The 12,599-nt window shown below is 35.0% G+C and overlaps 1 protein-coding gene across 2 annotated transcripts in view; it reads left to right on the plus strand.

The window, feature by feature from the left end:
• The window catches only part of GPD2 (glycerol-3-phosphate dehydrogenase 2), a 135,895-nt gene that overhangs the window by 99,814 nt on the left and 23,482 nt on the right, over positions 1-12,599 (plus strand). For both annotated transcript variants that reach the window (XM_081052554.1, XM_081052555.1), the window contains exons 7-9: positions 520-684; positions 1,752-1,896; positions 8,254-8,447. In XM_081052554.1, the coding sequence (XP_080908680.1) occupies positions 520-684; positions 1,752-1,896; positions 8,254-8,447 (504 nt within the window). The remainder of the gene's footprint in view (positions 1-519; positions 685-1,751; positions 1,897-8,253; positions 8,448-12,599) is intronic.

Here is a 12,599-nt window from a genome sequence, read left to right on the forward strand (position 1 = left end):
ATTCAAACCAAGAAAAATCCTTTTGTAGAATACTAAGAGATTCTCTGTGGAAGATTAAGCTCTTGATTTTGAATATTAGATAGAGCACATAACTCATAAAAATTGTTAATCAACACCAGTTGGGGTGTCAAATATTCTGAAGTTTTGAATTCAGAATGCATACGGTTTCTCTGTATTAGAGAAATCTGACATATACATATGTTCCCAAACTGAGAGAATAATTACTTACTGCTTAACTTTCAGATACTTGATATGGGCTCTGTAAGAAAGGGGTATTTTTCTTCTCATTTTTGTTTGTTTGTTTTGCGCTACAAAAGTGTACTTGCGGAAGTGGCAGGTAAAATGCCCGACTGAGAATGACCATGTATTTTTAAATCATGCTCTCTTGAGCTGACCAGCCATCACTTCTATTCCGGGTGACAGGGACAGATGTGACATATCTGTCGTGACATACTTGTGTACCACCAGTCTGTGGCTCGAGGGATTCATGTCCCTCCTATGCTGCTTTCCCTACTGCAGGACAGCACAACGACGCTCGGATGAATGTTGCCATTGCACTCACTGCTGCCAGGTATGGGGCTGCCACGGCTAATTATATGGAGGTCATGAGCTTGCTGAAGAGGACAGACCCCCAGACAGGGAAGGAGCATGTGTGCGGTGCACGGTGCAAGGATGTGCTCACAGGTACGCCAGGGCTCCAGCAGGGAGGTACTTCTCAGCATCTTGCCCTGCCTCGCTGATGACTGAATTATAATTTTTCTGTCACATCTTTTTTATCGAAGCCAGATTTCAGAATCATCTTAATTATATTCCTTCTTGTCAACAATGACTGGTTTAATGTGAAAATTTTCCCATGTGGGACTTGGCAATTTTCCCCTTTGTATTAAATAATAATAATGATAAGGATAATAATAATAAAAAAGCTCAGAAAATCCCCACAGCTGTGAATGCATTTCGTTTTCTTTACAGCAGCATGTTATTAATAAAATTAAATAAATGTGCCCAAGTTTCAAAGTATCATTTAGGCGACATAGGCAGTGCATTTACATGTCGTTCAAATCAATCACTTTAACTTGGGTTAGATTATCATTTCATACTACATGGTCTGTGGCCATGTAGGCAGAGTTTAAAAATTACATTGTTTCCCTGAACAAAACCAGCAAGGTGAAATATACAGAAGGTGCCAAAAAATGTATACACATTTTAAGAAAGGAAAAAAACTGTGTTAAAATTGTAATACTCAATATATACCGATAACAACAGATGAATACAAGTCACTTTTGACTTCTGCAATTCCAAGAGGTGCTCAAAGTGGTTACCATCAGCGTAATTTTAATACAGTTTTTTCCTTTCTTAAAATGTATGTACATTTTTTTGGCACCTTCTGTATTGTCTCACAGCAACACTTTACACACTTGAATTTTAAGGAGAAAGCAGCTCATTTACTCATCCCACTTTCTTCATATTTGGCCCTTTGATGCTGGGCATTTTGCAGAATAACTAAGAGCTGAAATGAAAAAGTGGCCTGTTTTCTCTCCCCCTCCCCTTCCCAATATGGACTTGTTTGGGGTAAATTTACTCAGACGGGAGCCTTTTGTGTGACTTTTCAATAACTCTGGCTGCTCATGTCACTTAGTGTGGTATACAGTATACTTCGCCATAGGTTAAGTTAATAGATGAATTAATAATCCAAAGCACCAGTGAGCAGAAAAACAAATGGGGTGTGTGATTGATGCTGCTTTCTTTCACAGGGCAGGAATTTGATGTGAGAGCAAAATGTGTTATCAATGCCACGGGACCTTTCACAGACACTGTGCGCAAAATGGATGATAAGAACGCCACAGCTATCTGCCAGCCGAGTGCTGGTGTGCACATTGTGATGCCTGGTTATTACAGGTAACTGTATTCTAACTCGGTGACTGTTGCCAGAGAAGGAGGGCCTCAGAAATTGTCTATAACTATTCTCCTAGCACACCTTTCGTAATAATAGATGAGGAGAAATATGTCTAATCACTATGTTGTACACCGGAAACTAATATAATATTGTATGTCAACTATAATTAAAAAAGAAACTAAAACAAAACCAAACAAAAAAAAAAAACGAGGAGAAGTAAGTAAAAGAACTCATCCAAAACATAAAATATAAACCAGACTTGGGAATTTCTTAGTTTTTATGGCAATATTCTTCTCTAGGAATTAAGATTTGGCATCTATTTTTTTGTACTTTCTTCAATGTACTCAGCTTCAGAGATCAAGCTTCAGTGTTTCTGGATATTCATTAAAACACTAAAAATTAATTTTGCAACAATTTCCAAAAAGGACATTTTAATTAAAAAGTTAATTTTATAAAACACCCAAATTTGCTTGTGAAGAATCTGAAAATAAGGAGCACTCAGCTATTCTTATATTCATAACTTTTGAAATACATTTTGAAAAATAGTATAGTAAGTGAAAATCAGGTATAATTTCTAATCTAGCATATTAACAGATAATCAAATAGAGTAATGGGTAGGGATAGAGATGAAATAACAATATCTATTAACTGAAAATCATTTGACTTGGGTGAGGGGCACATAAACTATTCGATTTTTATATATGTTTGAAGTTTTTAATAAATTTAAAAAGAAACATTTATATGGTTCTAGCTAAGGAATTAATAATGATTACCCCTAAACTACATTTCAAAATATCCGTGGAAAAAATTCTTGTGACCATGCAAAGAGTATGGAATTTGTATACCATTTTTATTTCCATATGTGGTAAATCTAATAGGGCAGACTCTTAATTCTGTATGAAATAATGACTTATGGTCATGGTATTCATTATCGCATTATTTGTAGCTGAGAAACATTAGAAACCAGTTCAGTTCCTAACCTTAGGAGAAGAGATAAGTAAATTACAGTGTATCTGAATAAGGGGATGTTACCTAGTCACGAAAATTATAATTGTAAATAATTTTAATGTCCTAGGCAAACACTAATGATCCAAACAATCTAAACAATGACAGTTTAGAATGGAGGACACAAGATTGTATGTGTAATATGATCTCAACATTATATGAGTATATAAAGAAAAGACTAAAAGGAAACATGTTAAATACTAATGGTGATTGTCTTTAGGTAATGCAGTTATGGGTTACAGGTGATGATTTCTAGGTTTTATATTTAGGATGCAAGTTATCACTTCTATTTTTTCACAAAAGACATAAATCCTTTAATATTTTGCATTATTATTAATAGATGTCCAGCTCTATGATATTTTGTTTAATATCTGCATTCTCCTAGAATGCTGTCCTGCTGTGTAATAGACGCTGCTACCTTATTATCAGGTTTCCAGTAACTAAATATTCCTGCAGAGTCCAGGATACACTCAATTTGCATCAAATACACGTGTACTAAGAAAAATACTAAAGATAATTTCTTATCCACCAACTTCCAATGTTTCGTTCTCATTTTCTAAATGTCTACATGTAATTGGTTGATGGTTGCTAGTGTTGTTACGTACTTAGGACTGGAGAAACCAAGGTGCTTCCAGTGTTAATACAAACGTATACAGGGGTACTTAATAGAGTTTTAAAAACTGCTAACCAGAAGTTTAGTTCAAATGAAGAGGAGAGAAGTATATATGTGCAAATGTTTCTTGTATATAGAGAAGTTTTCAACAATAGTTCCAGACAAAATTATATACATTTATTTTGCGTTGGATTAAAAATAGGCAAGGCCAGCTAGTTTATAAGTGTTTTGGAAGGACTTGTTTTTTTAACATCTCTTAGAGTACAGATGTACTGCCTAAACAAAAGACACATACACTGTCTTAATCCTTAATATTTGTTTAGATTGTACTAGATTCAGCATATTTTCTCACGATATTGTGTTTTGTGTTTTCTTCACTACTGTTGCATGATTTCAGAGGACACTTATTCCCTATGTTAATTTTGTCACTTAATAATGACATAGTTTGGCACTATTTTATTCTGTGAATCTCAGTTTGCCCGTCATTAAAAAGGGAAGACATTCTGCTCTTTCAGGGTGCATAGGCAGGAGATAGTATGGAGAATACATTTTAACGTGATATCTTGGTGTGAATTTTCTGGACTTGTTCATCACTTCACCTTTGCTAATTGTGTGACCTTGGCAAGCTGCTTCTTTCAGCGTCTGGTTCTTTATCTCCTGATAGTACCTAATTTCTATACATTTTGACAATGACCCTTTGATTACTTTTTATCTGTTTTGTTGACCACTATGTCCCTAGCTCCCAGTGGTGTCCGGTCCATAATAGTGACTGGTAAATATTTTTTGAATGAGTACTACTAACTTTTTTTGTGTTAACTTGTCCAAACTGAGATTATTGCTTTTTTTTTTTTAATTGAAAATGTAGTATAACGCCCATGAGGGAATTGTGAAGTACAGAGAAATCAAAACAGGAAAACAAAATATGACTCTTCATTTTACTGCCTAAATAACTCAATAACACTTCCTTCTGAGTCCTTGTATAAAATTTATGTTTATACTTTCACAAATGAATATCCTTTTAAAATTTTTACATAAAAGAGGTCATGGTACACATATTGTTCTGGGATATGCTTTATAACATGTTAATAACAGAGTAGATAAGTGTTTCTTAAGATATATATATATATCTCACCTGCATATAATATTTTGAAAACAGAATGCCTTTCTTTATCCTACAAATTTGGCATTAGCTTCGGGCCCCCTACCCATAAATCATGGAAGTGTTAGTTACAGCTGGGTCTGTCTCAGTCTCAAATGCAGTGATTGATCTCATTCTACTTTGGGAGAAATGAATATCTCCATGTTTAGCACTTTTAACTACAACCACTGCCAGAAATCTTGAAAGTGTGGGCTGTAGCCCAATTCTGATTCCGGTTCTGTTGCAGATGAGCCCCTTGGTTTGGGATTGCATCTTGGGTTAAGGGTTTATTCCCTCTTTTAGCATTGACCAGGAATCCTGGAAGATAGTTTGTTCTCCATATTAAGTCATTTTCCTGGGTGGGGTCCGGAGAATGAAAACAGCTCTCTGGGTTCATCAGTGAATCATGCTCAGCAATTAAAACTCAAGGTTTCCACTCATTCCTCAGATATTGGTTAGACCTTCTGGGGCTGCCCTATAAATTGCCTGATAATAACTGAAGACTTAAGCTTTCAACTAGAACCTGCTAGTTTGGAAATGCTGTGAGTTCAGTTAGCCATTGATTTGTCGAATGTAGGCTGCTTTATGAAGAGTGAGGACCATGTGTGCAGTGTATCTTGTTGAGCTGTTTTCATAGTATCTTTATGGCTTTTATTAAGCTTGTTACGACCCTAACTAAGATTCCACATGTGAAATTCTCTTGTGCCATGGTAACAGCTTTTTTTTTTTGTATTGTTTTAATTTCAGAAATCCCAACACACAGAAATCATTTATTTTTAAAGGTGCTCTAGTTTACTTAATAACAAATCTGGAATTTTCATCAGAGTTGTGGCTATGCTCTTACAAAAGCAGCAACAATACACCAAATGACTGAAATACATGAAAATAATCATCTCCTCCTTCTAGCCTACAGATGCTTTTTACCACTTGACAAGAGGTCAATTTTTTTCTGTAATGTGTGTGCATGTTAGCTCTAACACTGATTGCTACGTAGTTAACAATAAATTGATTTCAGTTTAAATAAAGGTACTTTAACAAGGCAATGGTCTGAATGAGAAAACTGTACATTACATTTAATCCTACATGCACACATAAATCAGCAGCAAGCTTTTGCTCCTGATGTCAAGTGAATCGTGCATATTGAAAATGACCTATGTCTCTCCGTATTGTATATACCCTCACTATAGTTGATATCCATTTTCAAACTTTAGTGTCACCTTGCAGAATTAATCCTTCATAAGAAAACAAACTTTTCCCTAAGGGAGAGTGTGAATTAGGTAATTCAGAACTGATGAAAGGTATTTCCAAGTGGATTCTTAAATTTTTATACCATACATTAATAGCTTTGTCTTCCCTCTGTGCTTGTTAATTCTATGTTTGACACATATGTCTTCACTTAAGCAGTTGATTCTCTACAGGTTCCAGTTACGTGTGTTGGTAACCATCACCTTCACCCTTTAAACTGCTTTTATTGCATTGAAAGGTTTTAAAGGATCCAGTAGTTGTGGTTTTCTAACAACATTTCATGTCTAGGCTGCTGAATATTATAATTTTATGCTAAAGTTGATCAAATTTATTGAGTTCTTTAAGCATATCATACGATATCTGGTCCATAAAATCATCATATATAAAATATACCAACATATAATTTCTTACAGGTTAAAAAATTGCATTTATCTTTTTTGTTTTAATATAGTGCTATTTATCAAATTGAAAGCTTGAACTCTGAATAGTTAATTTTTAATCCCAAAGTGACTGATTTAATCTAAGAGTACATTAACCCAGGATCAAATTAAGGTGCTTACAAAACACATAATTAGCTACTTTCTTTTTTAAGATTTTTTTTAGAGAATCTTATGAGAGATGAAAGAAAAATATTAGGTTGGTACAAAAATAATTGCGGTTTTTGCAATTATTTTTAACCTTTTAAACCTCACTTACTTTTGCACCAACCTAATATATAGTCATACAGAGACTGAAAATACCCTATACTCATAGTTTTCAATATATAAAAATGAAAGTAAAATTATTTCCTGTAAGTAACCCTGAGCAAAGATGAAATCTTAGCTGAAGGTTTAAACAATTGGCATATTTCTGTGGTGCTTTTTGTATGTGCTAAGTAGAAGAACTGTGGCTCACTCTCTCCTGTGTCTTTTAAGTAAGCTGTGTAGACATGGCTGGCATTTCCTGGGGCTGATGGGTTTTGCAAAGAAAGACTAGTACTCCTTTTAAAGAAGATGCATTAACTAAGCTGAGTGTAGATTTCCTTTTTATAAAAAAAATTAGTTTTGATTTGCTTTTAAACAGTTGTAAATCTCTCATCTTTACACAGTTGAGTCAATGTGGGTTAAATAAGATTGTTTTTAAGGGAATGATAAGCAAAAAGTTGACTGTATGCCCTTTTACATTTGTGGGTATAAGAGGGAGTTCTTGAAATTTATTTAAACCAAATAGAATTGTCTTTTCTATTGCAGGAGTTGCATTAATAGAAGCTGAAACTACCTTATGATAAATTTCAACTCCTTCTTGCTTTAAGAATTCAGTCAAATTTAAACAGCCATCTGAAGATTTGTAGTGTGCCATTTGCATAGGACACTTTCAGATTCCTCCCACTTCTCTAACAGCATCTCCAAATTTCTTTGACTGGTTAATGAATACATTAAAGCAACAATTTCTAGTGATTTAATAACACAATTGGACAAGTTTTGTTAATGTTTTTCTTTTTTAACAGTTGCCTATTCTTTCAAGTGTATTTTACAATTTTGTTTTAGAATATTGTACATGTTAGTGAAAATTCTTGATTAATATTTTAGAAGATTTTATATAATCTGTCAGAAGAGGCATCCTTGAACCTTGATTTAATAATATACTATACTAGTATCTTCTGTCTATTTAAAGATTTTCATTGCTAAGACATTCCTCTCCTTTTGACCTTATCTAGTACATTGTTATTAAGGTAGTAGTAGAAAACTGAGCCTTTTTCTCATGGATGTACTTCTTGAGATTTCTGTAAAATTGAAATAAAGTAAGAAATCTCATATTTGGTGAAGTGGTACAAGTTCACCTAGGCACAAAGGAGTAAAGAACTTTTTGATTACATTTTAGTTTCTAGAAACTTAGACCCTTTACTTTTCTCATGTGCTTCTGAGACCTTCTACTGAAAGAAGTGCCAAATGTCAAATGTCCCAGGAAAATACTTTTCATAGACTTGTAAAAAGGTTGAAGACTTATCCTTAATTGACCATCATAAAAGAAATTATAGACATGTATCTTGCTGACATTATCTGATGTGAATGATCCAAAGAATATAAAAACCCAAACAATTGTCAGTTGAATTTCACTCTTAATTAACCTTGTACTGTTGAGATGGGAAGGGCTGATTCTGCTGTGGAATATTCTTATAATCAGAGTTGCTGCATTCCTTTTTGTTACCAAAAATTTTTGTTTTATTTTAGGAATTTCTAGATTAGAATGGCAGCGGTAAAAGAAATAGCTCATGTTTTTCTTGTTTGTATGAGAGCTGGTGAATAAAGGAGACTGTAGATTAAGATTAAACGTCTGCTAATTTCAAAAAAAAATTTTAAAGTTTTCTTTTTACCTTAGCCCAGAGAGCATGGGGCTTCTTGACCCAGCGACCAGTGATGGGAGAGTTATTTTCTTCTTACCCTGGCAAAAGATGACTATAGCTGGCACCACCGACACTCCAACTGATGTTACACACCATCCTGTTCCTTCGGAAGACGATATCAATTTCATTTTGAATGAAGTCCGTAACTACCTGAGTTGTGATGTTGAAGGTAACATATGCATTCCTTTAAGTTTGTCTTCTCTCTCTTATATCTCCCTAGCCATTCCTGCTCTCTCTAGGTAACTGCCACGTCTCCAGTCTGACTCATCTTCACCCCTTGCTTGCTCTAATTCTTATGTGCTGACCACTTCTAGACTATTGATGAGGACCAAATTATAGCACAATGGGAAGAAGTTGCTTTTTTTTCCCCTTCTATTTTCTACATCCACATGAAACTTATACAATCCTTTTCTGATACTTTCTAATGGCAAGATTGGAGTGCCATACATGAGCTCCAAACATGCATGCTTTTTGAGAAGAGTATGAAATGTTTGCATCACTATTTAATTTCTATAGGTTGGGAAAATCTGATGTACAGATAGAGGATATTCATAGAAAATAATTTGGAAATGAGAGCATAGAGTGATATATTCTAAGAATCTTAGTGAACTGGTACTATGTGGCAAGTAGAATGTTGGCAGTGGATTTTGCTAAGAAGGAGTATGCTTCTTAGGAGTATGTAGAAGCATGCTTGCTTTAATTGAAAAGGTCACATTTACTTCTTTCCAATGCTAACCTGGCTATACTTTCATTTAATTTGGATGTTATAACATTTTCTCCATTGAACTTATATAGTGAAATTTTTTTTTAATCCAGGCTAATTTCAGAAGTTTCCGAACATTATTCTTCTGTATTTTTTGTCTCTCAGTTAATAGCCTCATCATCCATCTTGAAATGGTATGCTTATCTGTGGTGATACTTCTTTCCACATCTAGTCCAGTTTCTATCTGTGCTGACTCTGAAGTATCATGTAAATCTCCTCTCGCTTTATTGCCCTGGTTATTTCTCATTTGAACAATTGCACTGGCCCCTTAACTAGCTTCCATATGTCATGTCGCTGACCCCACCCAGTCTGATTTTTTTCATCACAGCTCTCTTTCTAAAACAATTCTGATCATCACTTCCCTGCACTAAAATATCCTTTAGATGTCTCACAACTGAATTTTGGGAAAGTTCTAACTATCTTGCATGGGACCTAAGGCTTTTCACAACTTGTCTCTGCAGGTTTATATTCAACTACTCTACCTCTATGCATTCTATGGTCTAGTTTATAGTATGTTACTTATCATTTCCAAATCAAGTCATGCACTTTTCAACCTCCTGCCTTGTTCAGATGAAGCCTTACTCTGGAATGCTCTTTCCCCCAACTTTTCATCTTGGCAAAACACTATTTATACTTTAGAAACCACCTGTCCTTTGTAGTCCCCAGGAAGGTTGGTCTAGTATATCACGTTATATTATAAGTAATAGTCTTCTGGAGGGTAAGTATTCCTTATTCAGCTACAAAGCTTGTTACCTATCTGGAATACCACTCATAATTGTTTTGAGTTAAAATGAATGAGTAATAGGTACTTTGAGGGTTTTTGATGCTGATAGCAGTTTGGAAATCTTTCTATGTTAAGGTAGAAAGTTTACGACTTTTGAACACTAGTCTTTATCTATTTATGCCAGGAATCTTCTAAGCTGTTGGCTTCAGTGGAGGATATGCAAAAACGTAATTTTCATCTTGATGTGACTCACTAGAATCTATCGATAGTTTTTCCTCAAAGGATATTTTTCATTGTGTGATCACATATTTACAAACAAAACAAACAAACTGCTTTAAAAACGGTTCAGTTCATCTCCTAGTAGGTTAATTGGTTTATTCATATGTTATAATTTTAGTTTTTCTAATTTTAAGTAAGGGATGTAGTTTTACTTGGGGTAGAGTCTCTTTGGATATCTACAATAATAGTATAAATATATTGAATAGATGTAAATGAAATCTGTGTGTGTACCACTTATGCTCCCACATATGCACACACACTCACACACAGTTATTTGGGAAATAACAATGCCTTGTTTCCTATCCATTATTTAAATACTCAGAGTGCATTGTAATTTCAGCTTGATACTTTTTTCCCCTTTGCAATCTAGGGAGAGCTTCATCTGGGTATGATTGTATTTTAATGTATTGATTATTGGTAATGAATTTCTGCTTCATTTCACATTTACCTGGGTGTAATATTTGTTAAAAGTGAGTTTATATCTGGACCCTATAAGCAGAAAGTTTGTTGGAGCAAGAAATAAAATTAATTCAAGAGCAGAGAGCTCTATGTTGACAGTTTCCAAATTCTTAAAGTTCAAATGCAATAACGATGAGAAATCTAACTGCTTATACGTGCTGAGAGGCTGGATGTGTAGGGAAACAGATTTAGTTCCAAAAGGCCGCCATGTCCATATCTTAGGTGGGGATTTCCACCAGTGAAATGAGCTTTGCTGCTGTAACAGAGACCGGATCCTATACCCGTCTCTTTTATTCTGCCTATAAATAGGTGCAAGACATGCAATACCTGGTGGAACCTGGTTGGTCCATAAAGCTCGTTTCAGTTAACAGAAATTTGGTAGGGAATTGGTGAAATGAACAAACAGTTTTTGTCAATTATGATATTTGGTAAAAGTGGTTGAAATTAATATCTAAACACTATATAAATCAGGACTTTTTCATGGTGGTCTGGGGACTCTTGAATTCTCCAAGTAGCAAATATCTGGGGTAAAAGCAGAGATGACAGCTCTTTCATATGCTTTATTTATTTCCTTGTGCACCCCATTTGTCACACCTTTCCTACTGACACACTTATCCCTTTAAACAATTAACAATGATTATTTATAGTTACTATTCATTTTTATTTCTAATTGACTGAAAGCCTTATATTTGAGGAATTACCTTCAGTCTTGGTAGAGTGTCACTTGAAAGGTGTTTATTTCTTAAAGTGAAGACATTCAAATTTGTATTTTTTTACAAGGAATTTTGGTGAGACCTGATATTCTCTTCTATACTGATGAAATGTGAGAGAAAACTCAGCTTCAGGCACCATTCAGTTATTGGGCTACATGCTGTTGCTGCCTGTATTTTAATCTTTCCATTCGTCTATAATGGGTAACACATGCTTTATTTTGTTTAAACTCTACCATTATTGAGCACTTTTTATGCTAGACACTCAGTTAAGCATATTGCCTATATTACCTCTTTGATTTCTCATAACAACCTTCTGAGGTATATTTTGTAATTCTCGCTTTACCAATGAAGAAACTGAGTCTCAGCAGCCTTAAGTTTCTTGCCAATAGCTCTTTAGCATTGGAGGCATGATGAGAGTACAAGTCAGTCTGCTCCAGTCTGACTCGGATTGGTACTTGGGGGTTCCATGATGTGATGTTATAGTCACTGGGGAGTGCATTAAGTCTCTCGCTTCATTTATGGAAGCTGCTGGACACCTTCAGAATGATAATGACCTTTGCTCTCAGCTGGCCTTATTTGAATTTGTATGTTAAACTAGAGGAGGTTTCATGTTTCCTAACTAAACCCTGGGGACCAACAGTCCTCTTGACAGATTTAAAAAGTACAAAGTTTGATTTAGATCCGAGAGCAATAGTTTTAACATGTTTGCATTCACTGGGGTTGAAATAATCATTTTTAAAAGGATTTATTAAATGGATGAATAGTAAAATTCTGACAACAGTTTCTGAGCCTTCCCAAATGGCTATATCCTAAGGAAAGGAAAAAAAGTGTCAAATCTTTACACTCCATGCTGTTCACAGCAGCTGCCACACTGCTGCAAAATGCGTCGGAACAATTCTGCAAAGCATTTTGCCTGTTGGGAATAAGACCATGTCTTCTTTTCCGATTTAGAAAGCTTTCCATTCACAGGCTGAATTTTCTAGATTACTTGTTTGTTCTTTTCTGAAATGGGTAATTGATAGTTGTGTGGTGCCTATTAGGTTAGGAAGAAAAATGATCCTTTGAAAAATGTATCATTAAGTCTGCTGTGTAGAGGTTAATCACAAGGACGCAGTGGCGAAACTAAGCTATGACTTAAAGGGATTGAGAGAGACAGAAGATTTGCCGAGTGCTTTATCCATGTAGTTTTTCTGGAGTGCTTCTCTAGGCAGCTTCTCTAGTTGTACACGGGTTTTCACATATGCAATTAGTAGTGTTTATAGATTGCCTGCTATTCAATTAACAACTGAGCTGGCCATATCAACTCACTGCAGACCTGCCTTTTCACTGCCAGAGATTGTACCAGGGTTATCAACTTACACAGGCTTGGATGTCTTCCAGCTG

This window comes from Rhinolophus hipposideros (assembly GCF_964194185.1).
Source record: "Rhinolophus hipposideros genome assembly, chromosome: 6".
NCBI classification, from domain to species: domain Eukaryota; kingdom Metazoa; phylum Chordata; class Mammalia; order Chiroptera; family Rhinolophidae; genus Rhinolophus; species Rhinolophus hipposideros.